At 37.1% G+C, this 24,064-nt stretch overlaps 1 protein-coding gene across 4 annotated transcripts in view; it reads left to right on the forward strand.

Annotated features, from left to right (window-relative positions):
- The window catches only part of ATP2C1 (ATPase secretory pathway Ca2+ transporting 1), a 117,779-nt gene that overhangs the window by 41,151 nt on the left and 52,564 nt on the right, over window positions 1–24,064 (forward strand). For all 4 annotated transcript variants that reach the window (XM_079922660.1, XM_079922663.1, XM_079922661.1 and 1 more), the window contains 6 exons: window positions 11,600–11,710; window positions 13,160–13,276; window positions 16,088–16,177; window positions 18,174–18,209; window positions 21,432–21,493; window positions 22,060–22,168. In XM_079922660.1, coding sequence (XP_079778786.1) covers window positions 11,600–11,710; window positions 13,160–13,276; window positions 16,088–16,177; window positions 18,174–18,209; window positions 21,432–21,493; window positions 22,060–22,168 — 525 coding nt within the window. The remainder of the gene's footprint in view (window positions 1–11,599; window positions 11,711–13,159; window positions 13,277–16,087; window positions 16,178–18,173; window positions 18,210–21,431; window positions 21,494–22,059; window positions 22,169–24,064) is intronic.

A 24,064-nucleotide genomic window follows, 5' to 3' on the forward strand; every position in this document is an offset into this window, starting at 1 on the left:
TGTATTGTTTAGTTTGGCAGTTACTTTCTAAGTTCTACCTCGTGTAATATTTAGTCATTATACCCTTAGTTATTGAGTACCAGATAGTTCATGGAACTGGGCATTTTAGCTCTTAAAATATGTTCTTAATATTGAGTCTTCAAGAATGACTCAAAATACAAAGAAAGTAAGAGACAGGATTCATAAATTTTATTACATTAAAATGAAATTTTTTTTTGCATGGCAAAAAACATATAGTGAAGACAGCTGATAGATTAGAAGAAAATATCTGCAATATATCAAGATAAAGGGCTGAGATCTCTAATATATAAATAACTCTTAAAATTTGAGAGAATATATATATATAAAATTTGAGAGAATCTACTACAGTAACCTGATAGAAAAATGATCAAAATACATTAAGGATAATCACCCGCCCCAGCATATGAAAATGGCCCCTAACATATGAAATGTTTTTAAATTCATAATTAGAGAAATGCAAATTTAAGTGCACTGAGATACCATGTTTTAGCTGTCAGATTGACAAAAATTAAAGTATAACCGTCCATCCTGTTGGCAGGGGTATGAGGAAACAGACACATATTATACATTCCCGATAAGGCAAACTGGTACAACTTTTTTTGAGAATTTGGCAATATGCAACAAAGCCCTACATATGCATTTGCCTTTTGAGCTATCAGTTTCAACTGTAGGAATTTTCCCTGAAGGTACAACTCCAGATATGAAATTCCATATGCAGGGTTATTTATGGGTCATTGTGTGCAATCTCCTTTGTAGGAGAGTGGCTGAATAAACTGTGGTGTATGTAGAGAGAGAGAGAGAGAGAGAGAGAGAGAGAGAGAGAGAGAGAGAGAGAGAGAGAGTGTGTGTGTGTGTGTGTGTGTGTGTGTGTGTGTGTGTGTGTGTATAAAACAGTGGTATGCAGCTATAGGAAGAATGAGGAAGATACCTGAACTGAACTCTGACTGATAAATTGATCTCCAGGATATACTGTTAAGTGAAAAAGAGAATATCTATATAGGTTATGTTACTCTAAGCAAAAGAAGAGGAAATCAGAAAATAAACACACATATGCTCATTTGAACAGAAGGAAACATAGGAAAGTTAAACTAGAAACAAGATTGGTTATATAAAGAGGGTGGGGTACAGAGAGATTGAAAGGATGGAGAGGGCTTGACACTTCTCTGATTTTACCTATTTTGAGTAGTTTTAACTGTTAGAACTAAATTAATGTTTTATATACTCAAATAAACACGATTAACAAGGATGGGGGAGAGGATGGGAAAAAATATGCCCCAAATCCCAAATGGAATAATACAAACAGAAACAAATGAACCTAACTATATTTCAAATGAATAACATAACCACACTGAAGGGTGGGCATGGGAAGAACTAACCTAAGTAATTTAGGAATACAGGGTTTTGACTATATAAGGCTGTTGACAAAAGAACTATAAACAAACTTGAGACTAAAGACAGAACTGTACACAAATACTGTACTCGAGTTAGATTTTTTTTTACAGTGATATGGTTAGAACTCCAAAACTACTCTGTGTATTCTAGATTAGAGCAAATAAATATATATAATGGTGATAATGAAAGTCAGGTTTTTCACTGTAAGAGAAAAGTGTTCCAGATAAGTAAAGGGAAAATGCTGTAATGAACTTCTGTAGAGTTAGATTGGCATCGGCAGCTTCAGTATGGACTCATGGTTTTTAACATATTTACAGATAAATATAAAAATAGATATAGATATGTGTTTGTGCATATATGTATATATTCCTTAACTCAGCCTGTGGTGAAGGCCTTAAAGCCATGACACTTCCGAATAATGTTTGTCAATGAAAGGAACTAAGGCTCCCTGGAGAAGGGGCTGATTCTAATGTAGGGGCAAGGAAGACGCAGAGATAAGCTTGAATATCTTTTGGTGCCAGAAAGTTAGGAAGTACTCAAAAATACCACAGACTAGGTGGCTTAACAGAAATTCATTGTCTCACAGTTCTGGAGACTGGAGGTCTAAAATCAAGGTGTTGGCAGGCTTAGTTTCTGGTGAGGCCTCCTGGCGGCAGGCAGCTGCCTTCTCACCTCGTGTGGCCCTTCCTCTGTGTGTGCCTGCTTCTGGTCTTCCTTTTCTTACAAAGACACCAGTCCTCTTGGATTAGGGCCCCACTCTTACCACTTTATTTAACCTTAATTACCTCCTTAAAGGCCCTGTCTCAAATATAGTCATATCGTCGGGGTTAGGGCTTCAACATATGAATTCTGGGGAGACAAATCTATAATAAATGTCAACTAAAAATTATTCACAACCTAAAAGTTGAGAGTTATGTTTTATTCAGTGGGAATTTTTAGGACTTCAAGCCCGGGAGGCAGCATCTCAAGTAACCCTTAGAGAACTGCTCCGAGGAGGCAGAGGGGGGATCCAGGATATATAGGAGTTTTGCAACAAAGGGCAGGTATTCTGAATATCAAAAGATTATTATTAATTAAAGAAAACCAGATATCCCAAATTAAGGAATTTAGTGCCTTTCTTTGTATGGGAAAATGTAAGAGTCTGGGCACACTGAAATCATTCCTTTGATACGTACCTCAGCTATCTGGGGCCAGTATCCTGTGCTTCCATATCCGGAGTTTCCTCAGGGCTCACCAGCTCACCGTAGGTTGGTGGCTGCAATCAATGATGACTGTGAAATCCTTTGTTTACTGATATGGCAGACAGTATTCCATTTCTCATAAACATCATATGCCTCTTGATAATGATGTTTTGAGGAGGATACAACATTACTTCTGTGGTGTTTCCCTTTCCCCCAAAATGCATCACTTGCATCCATTTAGAAAAATCAAACCCAAGTTGTAGTTTGTAGGATATCACTATAGTACTCCCTGCTTGTACTTTTCCAAAGTGTCAAGGTCATGAAAGACAAAAAGAGTGAGGAACTGTTCCAGATTTAAGGAAAGAGATAAAACAGTTAAATGCAACTATGATCTCAGATTGATTTTTTTCCCCCCAAGTTTATTTATTCGAATCAAGATTGAAATATAGCCCACACGCCGTAATTGGGCCGTAAATATCTCTTAAATATCTCTTAGTCTAAAAATGTTCCTTCTTTTCTTTTCCTTGTAGTTTGTTTACAAAATCAGGTTGTTTGTTCTGTAGAATTTCCCATAGCCTGGAATTTGCTGAGTACATTCTTTTGAGGTTATTTAATGTGCTTCTTTATCTCCTGTATTTCTTGTAAATTGATGGATGGGTTAATAAGAGCACTGACTGTATGTTATCACTTCGGGAGTTTTTTAAAAAAGAACTATACCTGGTACCCACCCATCCTTGGGAGCATTCCTGTGGATTCTTATTTAATTGGTCTGGAGTTCTGGCTGTTGTAGAAATTTTTAAAAGCTCCCCAGGTGATTTTAACATACAGTTGGGGTTGAGAAGCATTGTTCTAGACCTAGTTACCACTGGTCACGGTGCAGCTTTAATTTTTTTTGCCAAGAATACTTCTAGAACCTGTATTCTTGATAAACACCTCACTTATTAATAAGACTTGCCCACAAGGAGACACTTGCCAGCTTCTGCTCTGCTCCATGCCAGCAGTCTGATCCTTGGAGAGCTTCATCAGGGACAGGCTGACTTTTCCTGCTTTCATGGCTGCTACATTTGCCAATAAAATACAGTGTCTGGCAATTGGAAACCTTGATCTCAACACTTTCAAAGGTGAAATACATGGACTTGCCTAGTCCTTGTAGAAGATAGTAGTCTAAATTTGTGGATGATTACATACTCTTTCTGATCAGTCCTGTCACCTTTTTGTATTTTCAGTGAAACATCGTTTAAGAGGCATAGGTATGTCTCAGGATAATACTATTCTATTGCTGTGTAATTGTCCATTAAGAAAAATCCCAGTATTTTCTTTTTTTCAAATAGTACTTCTGATGCTGGATATTCTTAAGAGCTTCGCAGAGGGTACCAAGATGACAAAAACCATGTCATACTCATGTGAAGATCTAGAGTGGGGGCGAGACAGATGCATAAATGTTATATCACTAGTGTTAACCTTAGGGGAAGGGAACCACATGCTAGGCACCATGCTACACACTTCTATAAATGGTGTTTCTTTTAGCTCTTGTTGAAATGAAAATAGGTAATATTTCAATTTCCCACTGAGAAAAAAAGACACAGAGAAGTTAGTAACTTGTTCTGGGACACAGAGATGGCAAGACATAGAATTGGGATTATAAATTGGGATCTAGTCAAGTCTGACCTTGACCAGAGCAGTGGTCCCTGGACCAGCATCATCAACATTCCCTGAGAACTTGTTAGAAATGTAATTTCTGGACCTACCCAAGACCAGCTGATTCAGAAACTCAGGCTGGGGCCCAGTCACCTGTGTTTTAACAAGCCCTCCAGGTGATTCTGAGGTTCACTAGTAATCTCTCTGATTACTAGTGTCTTTCTGTTTACTTGCAAGTGAACCTTGGAAAATTTTTATTGTCAAGAGTTGACCTGAAACTAGTAAGTTTGAAAAATCACTATACTAGAGTGTTTCACCCCCTCCGCCAACACCCCCCCTTTAAAGCTGTAAAACTCTTTGTTTAAATACTATTTTTCCCCCAAAGCTAAAACATAGAATACATAAAAACAAAACTATTGTTTGAAGTTGGAGTGGGCATGGGATCTTGTCCTGTCTTCCCATTCTGAAGGGGATGTTTGGTTTGATGCCTGCTGTACTCTACTGTTATCCCCCTCCCACCCCCGCCCCCCGCCTGCTGAGTGTGGTGTGGTGTGGATATAAACACTTATACAGGGTTACAGAAAAATACTGGCTGCCTTGTTCTCAACCAGAAGGTCAGTTAAAGAAACTAGGAGTCATTTGGTCAATACCTTTGGGACCAAAATTCACTAGTATTTCTAATGATAGTGTCATGGGCCTTTCTTACAATTATGACTTGCTCGTACCAAAGTGCGAATTCTCCCTTCTACCTGGAGTGTGTTTTATGCACGTAAGCTTCTCTGTGTTAGTAATTACAACCACATCTAGGTGAGATTGTTTAGTGTCATTCACTTTTAGCTTTAATCAGCAAGCAATTGAGCAGGTCTACTTGATTTCTGTAAATCACTGTGAACCTGCAGTTCTTGGAACTGCTGTCCTCAGTGTTGTTGGAACTGCTTTGTCACTGTTGTTTTCTTCTGCCTGTGTATGCCTTCTTCACATTTTTATAGTAGCATTGTATGGTTTGGCCTTTAGAGTTCCCAGGATAGCCCTGCTTTCCCATGCTATAGTTACTAAACAACTGTGGAGAGGTGCCTGGTTCGTTCAAGTTCACTGCCTGGCAGACTTGGTTTTCTTGGGCATTAGAGGTCTTTCTGATTACTTGCAAGTGAAACTTGGAAAACTTACTGCCAAAGAGTTGACCTGAAAACTTTTAATAACTCTGTTTAATAACTCCCCAACTTTGCAGGGATGAAGTATTTTCAGTTTTCCCCCATGGCTTGACTTCTTTTGGGTAATTTGGGCTACCTTTGCTGACTTTCTTTTAAAAATCAGATTTCTGCTCATGTGCTGAATGAAGTAACAGAATTTGTAAAATTAATTTTTCCCCAGGGAGAGTGTATAAACTTCTGGTGGTAGCTCATTTTAGAAGGTATTTACCTTTTAAAAATAAAATATTATAATGTTCATATTTAATCTAACTGTGCCTTTCAGCCCCATTCTCTAGGCCAGTGATTATCAACATTGGCTGCACATTAGACCTGCCCTGGGGAGCTTTTAAAAATAAATGTCTTGGCTTCACCCTAGACCTAATAATTCACACTGTATAGGATGGGGCCTGGACACTTGGATTAAAACAGAAACAGAAGACCCCTGTCTTAGTCTGCTCTGACTGCTATCATAGACTGGGTGGCTTATTGCTCATTGTTCTGGAGCCTGGGGAGTCGAAGATCAGGGTGCTGGTGAGGGTCCTCTCCTGGCTTGCAGCTGGTCATCTTTTTGTTATGTCCTCACATGGTGGGAGCGGGGCAGGGTGGGGGTGGGGGGAGAGCCTGCCTGCCTGCCCCGCTCATGCACATGCAGGCTCTCTCTGGTGTTTGTTTTAAGGGCCCTGGTCCTATCATGAGGGTTCCACCCTTATAACCTAATTACCTCCCTTAGGCCCCATGTCTGAATACCATTACGTTGGGGGGTTAGGATTTCAACTTATGAATAGAGAGGAACACAGTTCAAGTCTGTAGCAACCCCCATATAATTCTGATTTGTATGAGAATTGGAAACTGATGGATAACGGTGCTTAGACTCAAAAATATGAGTGAAACACCTGGGAATCCTGGTAAAATGGAAATATACGTTCAGTAGGTCTGTTATGGGGCCTATGTATATAGGACCCATATTTGACTGAATTATAACATCCTAAAGATCTGAAAGTTTCTGCAGTTTTTAAATGCATCCAATTAAAGACTTATAGCTTGTCTTACTGTCTGAGTAGATCTGACTCATTTAGTAGAGGTAGAGGTACATAATAAAACAGTTCTTTCATTTTAGCCAGATTGGCTTACTTACATACAAATTAAATTTCTATTGCTGTGACTTTTAGTAGTGTTCATCTCTTGTTTGGAATACTTCCTTGGCATATCTTAGCTATTCTCTGCCGTCCGTTCTTCATGGCTTAGCTCAGGGAAGTTTTCCCTGAAACCTGAATCTGTAGACAGTGAACTTCTAAATAACATGTGGAAGACATATTATCTCTTAAAATGGTTTATTTCAGGTGGTTAAGATGGTTACCTTCAACTTCTGTGAACTTACTTGTACTTTATAAGTCTCAAAATTGAAGCATTACTAAATCACTCAAAGATTGTTTTTATGCTGAAATGTTTGCATAATAGCACAATAATATGTAATAGCTGCCAAACTTTTCCATAGTGGTTGCACCTTTTAACAGTTCACCAACAGCATATGAGCGTTCCAGTTTCTCTGCATTCTCTCCAACATGTCTTATTGGCAGTCTTTTTAAGTTTAGCTATCCTAGTGGGTGTGAGGTATTATCTCATTGTGGTTCTAATATGTATTTGCCTCATGACTAATGATGTTGAGGAGCTTCTCTTGTGCTTATTGCTCATTTGTATATCTTCTTTGTAGGAATGTATGTTCAAATCTTTTACTCATTTTTAATTGGGTTATTGGTCCTTTTTTCTTGTTGAATTGTAGGAGTTTATATATTGTAGATATAAGCCCCTTATCAGATAAATGACTTGCAGATATTTTTTTCCCATTCCGTGGGTTATCTTTTTAACTTTCTTCATGGTGTCCTTTGCAGCACAAAATTTTAAAATTTTGATGATGTGCAATCTTTTTCTTTTGTTTCCTGTACTTTTGGCATTATGTCTAGGATGCCATGGTCAAAAAGATTTAAGCCCATGTCTTCTAAGAGTTTTATAGTTTCAGCTCTTACATTTAGGTTTTTGATCCATTTTGAATTAATATATATAAATTATATGGTGTGAGGGAGGGGTATAGCTTTAATCTTTTTTGTGTGGTTATCCAGTTGTCCCAGCACCATTTGTTGAAAAGAGTCTCCAAGTATTCTTTACCAGGGTGAATAGTGTTACTATTTAGCATATAAGACAAGCTAGAAATCTAGTTCATCATCATGTCCTGTCATTTTTACCTCTACTTCTACTATTTCTGCACCTCATCTCCCTGTCCAAGCTACATTAGGCTGTTGTTTAGACTTATGTAATAGGTTCCAGACTGGTCATATTCTCACCACTTTTACTCTCCACTCCTTTTATTTTCCAACTTGTGGCCTTTATTTATTATTATTATTTTTCATACCACAGTTCAGAGTCTTCCTTTTGCTCTTAAGATCAATATAGAAATTCTACAGTATGGCCCATAGGACCCTGTAGGATCCCCACCCACTTCTTTAGCCTGTTTTTGCTTTGTATGTTGTCTTGATTTCTTCAATCCAGATATTTCTCAGAGGAGTGTTTCAATATGCTCCCTCCACCATAGCTACCAACGTGCCTGCATCCTACTTGTGTTACTCTGCCTTCCCATCTGTAACTGAATGAACTGTTATCTAAGGCCAGCCCTATTCGAAATTGGCCAGATTCCACCCCTCTCATTTAGTCCAGAACATCGCTTTATCAGTTGTCCTGTCTCTCTTCTGTGTTGTTAGTTATCATTCTAATCAACATACAAACATGATGTTATTTCTTCTATCTTAAAAAAAAAACCCAACTCTTGACCCTACATTTCATTCTGTCTATGATCCCATTTCCCTGCTCCTCTTTTGCATCAGAATGGGAATTACTTACACTTGGCTGTCTCTTAACTTCTCTCCTGCTGTTTCTGCTGAACCCACTCCTGATTTTTGGGTCCCACTATACTACACTGAGTTCATTTATTTATCTCCTTGTCACCAAGTCCTGTGGTCAGTTCTCAGTTCTTATCTTAATTTTTCAGTAACATTTGGCCCAGCCCATTACACTGTCCTTGAAATACTTGCTTCTGTCTTGGTTCTCCTTTTACCTCACTGGTTGCTCCTTCTTGGTCTTTTCTCTTGGTCACTGCTCATCTTGGATTTCTGTCTGTTGGGAGGATGCCCTAGGGTCAGCCTGCAGACCTCTTCCCTTTCTTCTGTGCTGGTGTGTATGTTTATCCTCAGATTTAATACCATTTATATGCTCATGATGACATGTGCTTGTTTCAGCCTGGACCTCTCCTAGGTGCACATGTACCCACCTTCCTCCTGGACATTTCTACCTAGATGTCTAATAGCTGGTTCCCTTGCTTCTTTCAGGTCTCTGCCCAAATGTCACCTTACTGGAGAGGTCTTCCTTGTGGTGCCCACCAGCCCCCACCATATAAAATGAAGTAACTCCTCCTTTGCTTATCCTTCTTTTCTTAATTGTTTTCTAGAACATTTATCATGTATTATTTATGGTCTTTTGCTTCCTATTGGTATGTAGCTCCATGAGGATAGAGTTCTTACCTGTTTGGTCACTTTTGTGTCCCCAGTACCAAGAATAATAAGCATCGATTATGTGTCAAAGGACTGAGTGAGTGAGTGGATGAATGCTGGCCATCTTTAGTGCTTCACTCTCGCCGTGCTCCCCCTTCCTCACACGTTCAGTTCCTTCTGTTCTTCCATCCCCTCCCTCAGGCAGCTTCTTGCCTCTCACTTCCATAAGCATCACTTCCTCATCAGACCTTTCCTGTCCTGATTGTAGTCTCTGATTGCAAGCGCCCTTAGCTGTGGACTCCTTCATAGTAGTGATCATATCAGTTTCCATTCATTTTTGCTATTCTTTGTTAATACCTGTCTTCTGTTTCCCTCCAGTTGCACTCCTTATTTTGCTCTCTGTTAAATTCTAAGGGCCTAGCACAGAGTCAGATTCTCAAGAAATGGCAGGTGTTTGTTAAAAGAGTAAATGAATGAACAAATTAAAATATTCTTATGATTTATATAACTAACGACCCATCTGAGTTGGTAAATTTCTGTAACATTTGCTTAAAAAGAAAATAGGATTAAAATTTAATGATTTCATAATTTTAAGTTGATATAGAGGCTAGTAAGCATAAATACAGTTAACATCACTGCTTTTGGCCAAGAATTTACTGGGCTGTGGCCTCCCTCTGTTGTGGAAACCGGTCCTTATCATGGCTGGCCATCCAGCCTCTGCCACCACCCACAGCATCTGGCACTCTTCATTCTAAGTCCTGAAGTTGGTCTGCTGTAAACTCACCCTTTGGGTTTGGGGTTGCCCTCTTGCCCTTCATATATGTAGAGAGTTATCTTATCCTTTATTAAATGAAATATAGTCTCACTTCCTTCTGTTGAGATTTTTGAGCTCTTTTGGGCCCATGTAATGCTCCTGAGGGATTTTATGTAAAGTGTGTTCCAACATAGACTCTATTTATATACCAACTACCAAAGGGTAACTTTTAAAAAAGACTTTTATTAGTAAGGCTCTTGAACTGGAGGTGGCAGTTTCCAATATATTAATGATATGTTTAATAGAAGTATGTCTAATAGAAGAATTACTAGCCTTAATAATTTATTGAGCTCATTATATTATTGAGTATGTGCGTATAAATATTAAATAGTTTTGGGAGAAAATAGCTATTTCAGTGTTTATTACTAGTGGGTCAAATTATGTATTAATGGATGTAATCCTCAAACAACTTTAGGCACTATCCTCATATTATATATGAAGAAATTAATGTACGTGAATCTTAGAAATAAAAGATTTTCTTAATCTCATTGTCACTGCAGGCAGTGTAAACATATTTGATCCTTCTTAATGATTTCAGAAGATAAAATAACCATGTCAAGAAAGGTAATCTGTTTCCAATTTCCTCAGAATTTTTGGTCACTAGTATCTTCTCATTAAAAGAAAAATACTTTATGCTCTTTTCTTTAAAATACTTAAATATTTAACAATGCCTTTGTAATAGATGAGATTAGAAAATGTGTATATGATTGTTCCAGAACTTGGATGCATTGGGAAACACTTTTTTTTTTTCATAGCTATTTACTGTTTTTTTTGGAGTAAGTACAAAGTTTTTTTTTTTTTAAATGGATACAGGTCTCTATAATAATACTTTAATAATAATAGAAACTTAAATTATTATTTTTTTGACCTTATTTGTTGTCTTAAAGAAGTGCTGTCTCAAAAACAATTTTTAGGGAAATATTTTATCCTAAATATGTTGATTATCCAAGGTTGAAAACATTTCACCTGAAAGCTTAAAGATTTGTATCTTGGCAATAAGATGATCACTTCACTTTCAGTATTGTTTAAATCAGTGCATGTGTGGCAGCTGAAATGTTTTCTTCTCTAAAGTTTCAGCGTGGAGCTTTTTCTCCCTTTCTCATACTTTTTCAAAACTTCTTGTCTATAAAGATTCAAGTCTGGATTGGGGATTTATTTCTAGAAATGTGTTAAACACTTTTCTGTAGACATTTGCTTATGAAGCTGCATCAAGTAGGTGCCATGGTTACTATCATCTCTGTGACTCACTCTGCTTCTTCACAACCCCTTCACTCACCTGTGTGTCCTCTGCTTGTCTGGTTTCTCTGCTTTCTGTTTCCCCTCGTTTGAGAATGGGTTTGTAATTCTGATGTTCTGTCATGGTGCTTCGGTAGAGTAGCCTGGTGTCCTTTCTGGATAGTTAAGAAATGAGCTGGTCAACAGGAGTAGTTAAAATGGAGCAAGCTTAGCTGTTCCTTGTCCCTTGTGTTAAACATAATGAGTTTAGAGGATTATGACTCCATGTAATCATTGGGATCTGCTAGACAGGACATCTGTTTTACTTTTTACTCATTACACTGGTGTAGAAATAGCATTTTTTTTTAATGTGAAACTTATTTTGTGTTCTAGCTAGCACTGGTGACTTAATTTTTGAAATGTGCTTTCTGGAATAGCACATACTATAAAATTATCTTAATAGGACTGGATACTCATTATTAGTCTGAAAATATTTGTTTTCTAACTGTGAAAAAAGGTTTCTGGGAACGTTTGAATTTTCATTTATTCTAGACCGCATTAGAATTGTTTAGTATATTCAAATATTTTTCCTTTGGTTTTATTTCCTAGGTTGCACGTTTTCAAAAAATTCCTAATGCTGAAAATGAGACAATGATTCCTGTATTGACATCAAAAAAAGCAAGTGAATTACCAGTCAGTGAAGTTGCAAGCATTCTCCAAGTAAGTGCTTGGTGGGGAGGAAGGGAGTGGATAGTAGAATGAGTCACTTAGACCCTATAGGTAAGTGCTGTCTGGTAGAATTTTCTGTGATGACAGAAATATTCTGTTCTGCACTGTCCAGTGCAGTAGCCACTAGTTAAACATGACAGTTGAGGATTTAAAGTACAGATAGTTTAGGGGAGGAACTGAAATTAATTTAATTTAGTTTTTATTCATTGAAATTTAAATAGGTGCATGAGGCTAGTGGTTACCTGATTGGACAGTGCAACTCTAGATCATTAGTATTGCTAGGGACTATTTGTGCTTTGTGAGGATTAGTTGGATTAGGAAAATAATTTAATTATTAACATAAGTAGAGTTGGGAGTTTATCTTTTTTTAGGTGTTTTCTAATGTAAAAGCTAAGTGCAAGTTCAGAACTGCAAATAAACTTTGCTTATGTAATTTAATCTCTTCCTAGTTTTAAAAATCACAATCTAATGAAACATGAGGAAAAGAATATTTAAAATTCTTCCTTCAGAATTTACATATTTTAACAATGGCATTAAAAACATCGGTTATCCTTTTCTTGAGGTTTTTTTTGGGAGGCGAGTTGTATTTATACTCTGTTTTAAAACCACTTACTCTAAATATATTTGTGTCACAAGACTATTAGTGAACTCTGTTATAAAGCTTTTGGCCAGAGAAACTTAATTATTTTAGAGATGCAAATAATTTATACTTTAATGATAGTTAAAATAATAAATCACGAGAGGCAGTGACTGAAGAATGTAGGTGGTGTTCATAGGGCATAAAATGTCCCAAGAACCAGTTAATGTTAACTTCATTATTTTGAGTAATTTAGGAACCACAGATTTTCTGCTTGGAATAAATATACAGTCCAAGCACAAAAGGTAACACCAATCTCAGAATTTTGATAGGCTCAGAGAGCAAGAAACATGCATGATCTTTTGGAGAAACTAATTTTAGAAAACAACAAGACAACAGTGAAAATGAAGAAAACTAGTTAAAATGTACTGGTATTTTGTTTTCTGTACATCCTGACTGGTTTGTGTTATTTCTGTTTCTCCAAAGAGAATCATAATTTTTTTGTTTGTTAAACTCTATCTTGTTGCTTACATTAAAATTTTTTTTATTGCGGTATAATTTATATAAAATACAGTGTACTCATATTAAATGTACAGTTTGCATTTTGACAGATGTAACCACCACCACAATTAAGATGTAGAAAATTTTCATCACTCCGAAAAGCTTCCACATGTTTTTTGCAGCTAATCCCTCCTACTGCTCTGGCCCCAGGCAACCACTGATATGCTTTCTGTCCCCATAGATTAGTTTTGACTGTCATAGAAGTTCCTGTAAGTGTTATCATACGTATGTACTTTTTTTGTGTTTTCTTTTTTTTTTCTCTGCTAATATTCTCAGTGACTTTTATGGGTAAAATCTCATAGGCTGATCTTCAGAATGGTCTAAACAAATGTGAAGTAAGTCATCGGAGAGCTTTCCATGGCTGGAATGAGTTTGATATCAGTGAAGATGAGCCACTATGGAAGAAGTATATTTCTCAGGTGAGATATTTTTATTTTCTCCTGCTGTGTAACTTACATGTATTTTTGTAAATGTAGTTGTTTACTTTTGTGAAGTTATTTATGGAGAAAGGAAATAATTTTTTAAAATGTTTTTTACCTAAATTTTTTCATTTGTTAGAGTTTATTGTTACATTGGAATTTCTATGATTTTAGTGTACAAATCTTTAAGGACATATTACATGGAGGTGATACTATTAACAGTAGTTTCCTTTGCAGGTGTCTTAAATATTTTTTATTATAGAAATGCTAACTTTTTTAAAAGTAATATGGCTAGCTTAGAAAATTAGTAAAAGTTAGGTCATTTGACTGCCTGGGTACAAGTTCTACCTTTATTTCTTACTAGCTCTGTGCTCTTTATTATCCTCTGAGCCTTATCTATAAAATGGGGATAATAATCTTAGGAGATAGTAAGCTATCAGTAGATTATCGCTATTTTTAATTATATTTTATTAATGTCCTAATCTTTTCAGAAAGATTTACTGTAGGATTTTTCTTATCTTTATGACAAGTATATTAGTGAAAAGCTAAAAAACTCCTATGGGGCTTCCCTGGTGGCGCAGTGGTTTAGAGTCCGCCTGCCGATGCAGGGGACACGGGTTCGTGCCCTGGTCCGGGAAGATCCCACATGCCGCGGAGTGGCTGGGCCCCTGAGCCATGGCCGCTGAGCCTGTGCGTCTGGAGCCTGTGCTCCGCAACGGGAAGAGGCCACAACAGTGAGAGGCCTGCGTACCAAAAAAAAAAAAAAAAAAAAAAAACTCCTATGGCCAGTTTTCAAGTAGTAAGATTAGTTTGCCATACAAATAAATTCTTTTTTTTGGGGGGGGTGGTACGCGGGCCTATCACTGTTGTGGCCTCTTCCCGTTGCCGAGCACAGGCTCTGGACGCGCAGGCTCAGCGGCCATGGCTCACGGGCCCAGCCACTCCGCGGCATGTGGGATCTTCCCGGACCGGGGCACGAACCCGTGTCCCCTGCATCGGCAGGCGGACTCTCTAAACCACTGCGCCACCAGGGAAGCCCCAAATAAATTCTTTTTAGTGAAGAAACTTTCTAATGCCTTCTAAGCTACAGGTTCTTTTTTAAAAATATCATTGTTTAACTTTTCTAAAGGGCCTTGCTTGTTAATGAACCAAAATTTATCATTTTTAACTTATTTAAATGAATTTGTCTAAAGTAGAAAAGCTGAATTTTTAGAGAAGAACCTTGTATCTGTCTTGTTTTTATTGGAATATTTTTTATATGTATATTTGTATTCTCACATTTACCACATTTCCACATTACGTAAAACTTCAGAAGTTTACTCTGGATTTATAAATTACAGTGATTTGACTTATCATTAGGCAATATGATTTTTAATGTTTTGCTTTCTTGATCCTGTTTCAAAGCTAGAGTTACCTGCATCATGAGATTGCTGTGAGAATGAAATGAAATAGTGCCTGTAATGTAGTTAAGTGCAAGCAGTAATTAACAGTAAATATCAGTTGTTAATCATAAAGCACTGGACCACTCCTCACTCCTCTGCAGAGAACACTGAATTTGTTGTTCTGCAAACATTTGGAGCCTGCCATCTATCAGGTGGTTTCCTTAGTACCACGGCACAGCTGGTTTAGGGTGAAATAAAATGATCATGGGCCTTGCTCTCGAAGTGTGGTGATAGCAGCTAATGTTTGAGGGGTTTGTAGTTTACACAGTGATTTAATATACATTCTTGGTTAATGCTTACCACAGTTTTTGGTACAAGGTAGGGAAGCACCCCCAGGGCTTAAAAAATTAAGGTCACACAAAATTGGAGCTGGATTCAGACCCAGGCACTCTGGCTCAGTTTGTGTGTAGTTTGTCAACCCTGAACCACATTGCAGTTGTACTTTTATTTTGCTGGAGCAGTGATTTTCAATCCTCTGTGCATTAGAATCACTTGGGGAGTGCTTTAAAAATGCTGAAGCCTGGGCCCTGTGCCCAGAGATTCTGATTTGATTGCTCTGGTGTGAACCTGGGCATTTGTTGGAAACTCTTCACGTGATTCTGATGTGAAGCAGGGTTGCAACAGCTGTGCCAAGGAATGGAGCCATAAAGGGAGTGGGAGGTGGTGGCGTCTAACTTCACAGTTATGATATCCAGGGGCTGAGACTCTGCTGGGATGGATTCTTCGCAAAGTTACTTTGCAACTTTGACGGCGATTGGCACCGTTTCATCAGAGGAAGGCACTCTGGCAGCAGAGCTCTGACGTTTAACTAGGATGTCCAACTAGAAGAATTTGGGGTGGCTCTGGTGCTTGGTCATTTAAGAGCTGCCTGATTGAGTTGGTGCTGTGGTTTGTTTCTTTAGATACTTTTGTCTCTGCTAGCTAGATGTCAGGAAAACCAGTGTTGGGGAAATCTTCAGCTTCTTCTGTGGTGAGGATCTTACTGTCTGCTCTTAGCTGCCCCGCCCCTCCCCTGGTGGGGGGTGGTTATTCCTGTGGTGGGTGGGTCAACCACAGAATTGTAATCTACACCCATTTACTTATAGTATAGGAATGCTGAGGAATGTTTGGAATTTATAATTTAGGTGTTCTACCCAGTGCTTAATGTAAACCTTTAGCTTCAAAGTTATTTTCCATTTATTCTAGCCCGGGTAGAAATTCAGAACAGCTTATAGTATACTAAAAATACATGTGTACTATAAGGAATTGATAAATTCTTAGTTTTAAGTAATAATGCCCTGATAGTTGTTTTTTTTAGGCTTTTGCTGTGATGGTGCACAACTGTCTTTCATACAAAACTGTTGAATTGCTGTTTTTTTTTCACTTTCAGTTTAAAAATCCCCTTATTATGCTGCTTCTGGCTTCTGCAGTCATCAGTGTTTTAATGCATCAGTTTGATGATGCTGTCAGTATCACTGTGGTAAGAAAAAATATATATTTTTAAAAATTGTTAATCATATAAATTAGGATTGGCTTTTATTTTAGAAAATGAATTGAGACATGCCTTAATGCTTCTTCAGGTTTTTTTGTTAAAATCCAAATTCTGGTTTTAGTTGCAGTGATCTCATGTAATGTTCAAGGGTCTGTGATTGGCACCCTAGAATTATTTAACAATCCGATAATTTCACAGATATGAAATATTTTATAATAATTTTCCAGTTAAATATTTATTTTACTTTCCAATTGAGAATACGTTTGAGTAATCGTGAACTGAAGCCTGACATTTAAAAAATTAAAAGTATTATTTAACAGTGTACTCTGTATTTTATTCTTTCCAGTTAGGTTATTCTGGCTTTCATCTTTTTTTTTTTTCTTGCCCTTCTGTTTCATTGTAGTATAAAAATTTATAGTAAGTATAAGCATTGATTAAAGCAAGTGTGTTAGGCTTAAGAACACAGTAGAAATGAACGTAGAGCTGTGATTCACCAGCTCTTGCTTGTGGACTCCCAGGAGTCCCTGAGATTCTTTTAAGGGAGCATATGAGGTCAAAACTACTTTCATAAAACTAAAAACATTGTCTTTTTGCTATAGACATTTGCATCAGTGGCGCAAAAGTGATGGCGGGTAAAACTGTTAGAGCTTCGGCTTGAATCAAAATAATGGCAACAAACTAGTAGTCATTGTTTTCTTTCACTGTTTGTTTCTCTTAGCAGTGTTTTTGATAAAACAGTAAAAATTAATTTTATTAAGTCTTGATCCTTAAATATATACGTTTTTAATGTTCTGTGTGATGAAATGGGAAGTACGCATTGAAGTATGATGGTTGTTTCAAGGAAAGGCTGTGTGCTGAGCTGAACTAGCCTTTTACTCGAAAGAATGACTGATAGACAAACTATGGTTATTAAGACTTGGATAACTGGCATACTTTTTTTGAAAGTGAGTGGCATGAGCCTATCACTACAAGAAAAACAACTGACAGAATTTGTTGCCAATGGTAAAATTCAAGCTTTCAGTGATAATTAGAATTTTGCAAAAATTTTATGCATTATTTTATGCTGGACAGCTTCCCAGTATTTAAGACCTTATTCTAATAAGATCAGTAGTGATTTTAGTGAATGTGATTTTTTTTTTAACTATTATGAAATGTGTCAACACTTGAAAGATTTGAATAACCAAGTGAATCAATCTTTTCTAAATGACCAGTGCATGATGATACAAAATGTTCGGTGACAAAAGAGCCATGAAACATGCAAAAGAGATCAGTAGATTTTAATATAACAGATTATGAAAAGTTCATTGATACAGTTTTAGGTTCTATATTGCAAATTACTTTTGAAGTAACAGTTGTCTAATTTTGGTGTAGCTAAGAATAATATCCATAATCATCTGAAAAGGCTTTTAAAATACTCCTCCCTTTTTCAACAATATCTGAATGAGGCTGAATTTTGTTCATATACTTCAGCCTAATCAACATATCAATAGATTGAATGCAGAAGCAGATACGAGAATCTGGCTTTGTATTAAAGCAGACATTAAAGATAGAAAAAATGAAAACACTGCCACTTTTCCCACAATTTTTTGGGGGGAATATTTTTCATAAAAAATGTTGTATGTTAACATGTAATGGGCTTACTTTTTTTTAGATAATAAGTAGAAATTAAAACTGAGTGATTGAAAACGTATTTAATATGGTAAATATCAATAGCTGGAAGTCACATAAACAAAAGCTGGTCCTCTGTTTGTAAGAGCATAAAGGGATCCTGAGATCAAAGAGTTTGAGAAGCCTTCCTGGGGAGGCAGGTCCCTGTCACCTGTCCGTTTTTCCCCACAGGCCTCAAGGCGGAGTTGTGATTCCTTCCCTGGATGTTTTGTGCTTAGTGTCTGGTGTCTTGGGGCTGCAGATAGAGTCAGAAAAATAAGATATGATTAACAGTTATTACAATGTCTTATTTAAAAAGGTTGTTTGTTTTGTTTAGGCAATACTTATCGTCGTTACGGTCGCCTTTGTTCAGGTGAGTAAGTAGCCTATTTTGATGACATAAAAATGGTATTTTAGTTAATTGCTTAAAAAATCAAGGTGGCTTATGTTAGTTAAAATGTATAGTTAATGGGTATGTTGGTCAGAACAATTTATTCTTTGTTTTTGAAATAATTTCAAAAACAATAACTCTGCAAGGAAGTTTGTGGAACCAACTTGACTGCTTTGGTTTAGGCAGTGGCATGAAGAAATCTAGTTTTTTTTTGATGATTTTAAAGATAACTGAAGCAGATGGAAGCAAAAAGTACCGTAATAGAAATAAAATCCAGCAGTAGGCTTTTAAATTTTTTCCAGTTAACAAATTGGGCCAGAGTTCAAATTCCTCATTCCTCAATGGAAGGGATGTTCTGATCTGGATTGAAATCCCTGTTCAGCATAGACATTGGAACAGTAAAGAAGATATATGAAAAGGAACCCCCTTTAAAAAATTAATGTGAATAATGTGGAGATAATGTCTGGATTTCTGTTGACCAGTATAGATATAAATAAAAACATGGGCTTAGTTTTATGTTTATTTAAATATCTGATAAGTTCTTTAGGTTTTAGAACAGTGTTGGCAGGTGTCATTTGATTAGCTAAAAGTTTTAAAGCATGGTTAATAAGACTAGAAGAATTATTCTAGTTTAGGGAAAAATTAATATGGCATTTGAAATTCATGTTAATTTGAATCTTAAGACTATATTTTAAGTGGCTGTGGTTATTTCCACATCTATGATTTATTCCTTGGGTATTTCCTGTCATCATCCAGTTTTCCTGTGGTAATCTCTAATTTAGTAATTTGTTTTATAGTCACCCAGTGTAGAAAAGCCGGTTTTAATCAGGTTGTCTGCAGCAAGTTTGTGAGTTGCATTAGTACACCATCAGGAATCCTGTATCTAGGGAATACTTTTGCTTAGAACAGATAAAAGTTGCCTTAGGGCAGGTGGCGGGTTAGTTTAGTAGAGGTTATTCCAGGCTGAGCCTCATTGGACACAGTTATTCATTTGGTCATGTGGGTGGTACGCCGCACTGGACCAGTAACTGGAACCCTTTTGCATCTTTAATAATGCTACAGATGTATGGAGTGGCTTGCTTCAGAAGTATTCTTACAGTATTATCACTTTGTATGGAAGACATTAGTAGCTTGGTAATAGCCCCTACTCTCAGAAAAAATCCCACAAAATTTCTATTTTAACGTACTGAGTGTGGACTTTTACACAAAGATAGTGTGTTACACACCTTAAATGTAGTGGCTGAAACCATCTGCCAAATATCTTTATGATAGGTTCATTTGATAGGTTCATTATTTATATGTGTTTTTACCTGTGTTTTAGGAGGAGAATGCTTTTTATTATTTACATCTGCCTTCCCCCCTTTCTAATCTCAATTTCCCATCCTCATTGTACACCCTTGCAGTCATAAAAATAGCTAATTGTTTCGTATAGTCATATATTGATGCCACCTTACAATAAATTTAAAATTTAACTTTTAGGTGTTCATTTGAGATGGCTGTCAAGTTTGTGTTGAAGGATCATTTTGATATAGAGGTATCTTTGTAGTTGTAGTGAGTAAAGGCTAAGAAGTCTGAGGAGGGAGGTAAAGATTGGGCAGCTTCTATGTCATTTATTAGGATCTAGGAGTAGTGAGTGTTTTCTAGCCTTTTATGGAATTTTTGGTTAAAACTTCCAAATTCCTTAATATCCTTGGTATGATTGGGGGAGGGGTGTCTTTGTAATTTTTTTTTTAAATTGAAGTATAGTTGAGATGCAGTATTGTTTCAGGTGCAGTATACAGTGATTTGATATTTGCATGCATTATGAAATGATCACCATAAGCCTAGTAACCGTCTGTCCCCATACAGAATTATTGTAATGTTCCTTATGCTGTATATTACCCTGGGTGTCTTGTGATTTTTATATTTACAGATTTACCTTACTCTCACATTTGTTCCTCTTGCTTAAGTAGTAAAGACAGATTTAGTTCTAAGTTATTCATATACAGCTTTGTGTTTTCTATTTGAAAACGTTTGTGATAGGTGTGCAGTTTTGATTAGTGCTAGCACTGCAGTCATTTCAAAACACCCCCCGACTTTCACTCCCACTACTCTCCCTACCCCTTCTCCCTTTTTTTTTTTTTTTTTTTTCGGTACGCGGGCCTCTCACTGTCGTGGCCTCTCCCGTTGCGGAGCACAGGCTCTGGACGCGCAGGCTCAGCGGCCACGGCTCACGGACCCAGCCGCTCCGCGGCATGTGGGATCTTCCCGGACCGGGGCACGAACCTGTGTCCCCTGCATCGGCAGGCGGACCCTCAACCACTGTGCCACCAGGGAAGCCCTCTTCTCCCTTTTTAACCTTAGATCAAAAGATTGGTGTACTTAGTGCAGACATGAGACAAAAATAGCAGTGATGTTGTGTGAAGCAAGACAGCCCACATTACTGAGGTGAAGGTTGTCTCTGACTCTCAGCTGTGATTGTATGGTTGGAGGAAGGCTGGAGCCTCACAGTTAGGGCCCCTGAGAATTTCCCCTTTCTAGGTGATTCAGTCATGGGAAAGGGTAGGGCAGCCACATCTCTCTCCTTGTTTAACTTACGTTCTTCCCACGAAGATTTGTTTCACAAACTTTGCCTTGGGCTTGAATCCTCAACACCAGTGTTGTTTGCAGTTAATTGTCTTTGACTTCCTTGGTCATTAAACACTAAAAGTAAAGTTATTTTAATTATGAGGCTCAATGATCTTAACTTTTAATGACTGAAAACTACTTTTTGGACACACTAATCAGTTTTCTTCACTTTCTTATAAGTAACTTGACCTTAGGTTTGCACACTGAATATTGAAATAGAAAATTGAGGGACTTCCCTGGTGGCCCAGTGGTTAAGACTCGCACTTGCAATGCAGGGGACGTGGGTTCGATCCCTGGTTGGGGAACTAAGATCCCACATACTGCGTGGTGTGCCAGCACCCTCCCCAAAAAAATATATATATAAAAAATTGAGAATACTTAATTATCAAAAATTGGTTACTATATATTTAACATAAAGGACAAGCTTTTATGGGTAGGAATATAAATGCAAGTAAAGAAAAAGATAAAAATTGGGAGAAATGTTAAAATAATGATTGGGGTCAATATTTAGTTAAGTCTAACATAGTATATGTTCTTAAGAATGTACATATTTGCATTTCTTTATAAATATTTTTTCTTAATTTTTTTTTTTAATAGGAATATCGTTCAGAAAAATCTCTTGAAGAACTGAATAAACTTATGCCACCAGAATGCCATTGGTATGATCCTTGTTTCTGATACGGATTTCTACTCTTAAAAGTAGAAATTAAATGTGACTATTACAGTGTACATTGTGGCCCAATATTTGTTTAAACATAAGGTAGAAACCATTAATCTGACATGAAAAATTCATGCCCTATTCAGTATAGCAAGTTGTACTATTAAAACTTTTGTTACTTCTAATTTTGAGATTCTTGAGACATGGATTTATTCAACAGATACTTTCTGTGTGTGACTATGTGCCAAGCACTGTTGTGGGTGCAGTGATGTATAATCAGACCCTGGTGATTGAGAAGGTTGCTACAGTTTTCGCATTTTACATTTGAGCAACTGGATAGCTTTTCCAGTGCTTTGTTGTTTTTTTTTTTTTTAATTCATCTGAGCATCTTAATTATCAAGAGCACAAGAGTAAGTCTTTTCTTGGTTTCTGTATTTGACTTATCTCCTTAGAAGTGGTGATAATGCAATATATTTTCCCTCAAGCAAGCCTACTGGAAGGAATTTCTTCAAATAAGTGGCCTGGCTTGCTTTCTTCCTCTGTGGTTGTTTCTGTTTCATGTTACAGTGTGCGTGAAGGAAAATTGGAACATACACTTGCACGAGACTTGGTTCCAGGTGATACAGTTTGCCTTTCTGTTGGGGACAGAGTTCCTGCTGACTTGCGCTTGTTTGAGGTGAGTTTGATGTCTTAGTCTGTTTGAGCAGCTGTAACAAAATAACACATAAATGTATTTCTCACAGTCCCGGTGGCTGGAAGTCCAGGATCAAGGCACCAGCATGGTCGCATCCTGGGGAAGACCCTTTTTCTGGTTCATAGCTGGTGCCTTCTTGCTATGTCCTCACATGGTAGAAGGGGCTAGAGAATATATCCAGACAAAACTCTTAATTCAAAAAGTTACATGCACCTCTATGTTCATAGTAGCACTATTTACAATAGCCAAGACATAGAAACAACCTAAATGTCCACTGACAGAGGAATGGCTAAAGAAGATGTGGTACATATATACAATGGAATATTACTCAGCCATAAGGAGAATGAAATAATGCCATTTGCAGCAATGGACCTAGAGATTATCATGCTAAGTGAGTAAGTCAGAAAGAAAAAGACAAGTATCATATGATATCACTTATATGTGGGATCTAAAATAGGACACAAATGAACTTATCTACAAAACAGAAACAGACTCACAGACATAGAGAAAAGGCTTGTGGTTGCCAAGGTGGGGGTGGGGGGTAGGGGAGGGATGGACTGGGAGTTTGGGGTTAGAAGACACAAACTATTATATATAGAATGGATAAACAACAGGGTCCTGTATAGCACAGAGAACTATATTCAGTATCCTGTAATAAACTATAATGGAAAACAATATGGAAAAATAATGTATATATATGTATAACTGAATCGCTTTGTTGTACAGCAGAAATTAACACAACATTGTAAATCAACTATACTTCAATAAAAATAAAAAAATTAAAGAATAGTAACAGATGTATAAGTAATTTAATAAAGAAAGGAAACAACTTTTCTAATCTAAAAGAAGGCAAACAATAAGAAAGGAACAGAAATAGGAACATAGAATAAATAGATGGGTCAAATAGAGAACAAATAGTAGGAAGAGCTATAGAACCCCACTGTATTAGTGCTTATTTTAATTGTAAATGGATTAAATATTCACTTAAAACACTGAGATTATCAAAGTGATATAAAAAGCAAATGCAATTTAAAACAGTGACATATCTAAACATTTTTTTTTCCCTTAAAATATATCTGTTTTTCCCATAGAGTCTTTTGAGGTATCCATGTAGTAAATCAGCAGATCTTTATGGAAATGAGTGTTAGGCATTGTGGGAGACACAAAGATGGTGTGATAGAGCTCTTGCCCTCAGAGAGCAGACTGTTGGTATACACAAATCACCATAAGATAAGATAGAACTGCGTAAGTGAACGAGAACTACAAAGAATGGAGTAGAAAATTTAGAGAAGGGAGAGGTTACTTCTGATTTGAGTGAAATGAGCATGCCTCAGACAACATTGCTCTGGTGGTCATAAACGAAGGGTAGTACTGAACAAAGATGCAGCAGCAGCTGTATGTAGATCCCTGTGAGTGTTCTGGTATGTGATTAGAGCTGCAGTATGTTAAAGATAGAAAACATATGGTAGAATCAGGGGGCCTTGGATATGAAGCTCCACTGCAGATTTTATTGGTTGGGATTTAGCTTTGAAGGTTATACCTAGCTGGCAATGATGTTACGTTTAATCCTGCCACCGTGTGTAGAATATGTTGGAGGGATGGAGTAAGGCACCTAGTATAAGAAGCCCTCATAGCCCATGAGAATGCCAGTCTCATCTGTTATTGGAATTGACATGTACAGAGCTGACATTCTTTGAATACCTAGTGTGTCCCAAAACATGAGCATTCTCATGTGGAGGTTATGGAAAGCCTGAAGAACATTTGGAGTTATAAGTACAAGCTTCATTTAATCTTGAAATAAAGAAAGGTCTTTCTTCCAAATACTTAAAATTTATCCTTAGAAAGATATCAGATTGCTTTAATTGTTGAGTGCAAATA

This window comes from Stenella coeruleoalba (assembly GCF_951394435.1).
Source record: "Stenella coeruleoalba genome assembly, chromosome: 5".
Classification (NCBI taxonomy): domain Eukaryota; kingdom Metazoa; phylum Chordata; class Mammalia; order Artiodactyla; family Delphinidae; genus Stenella; species Stenella coeruleoalba.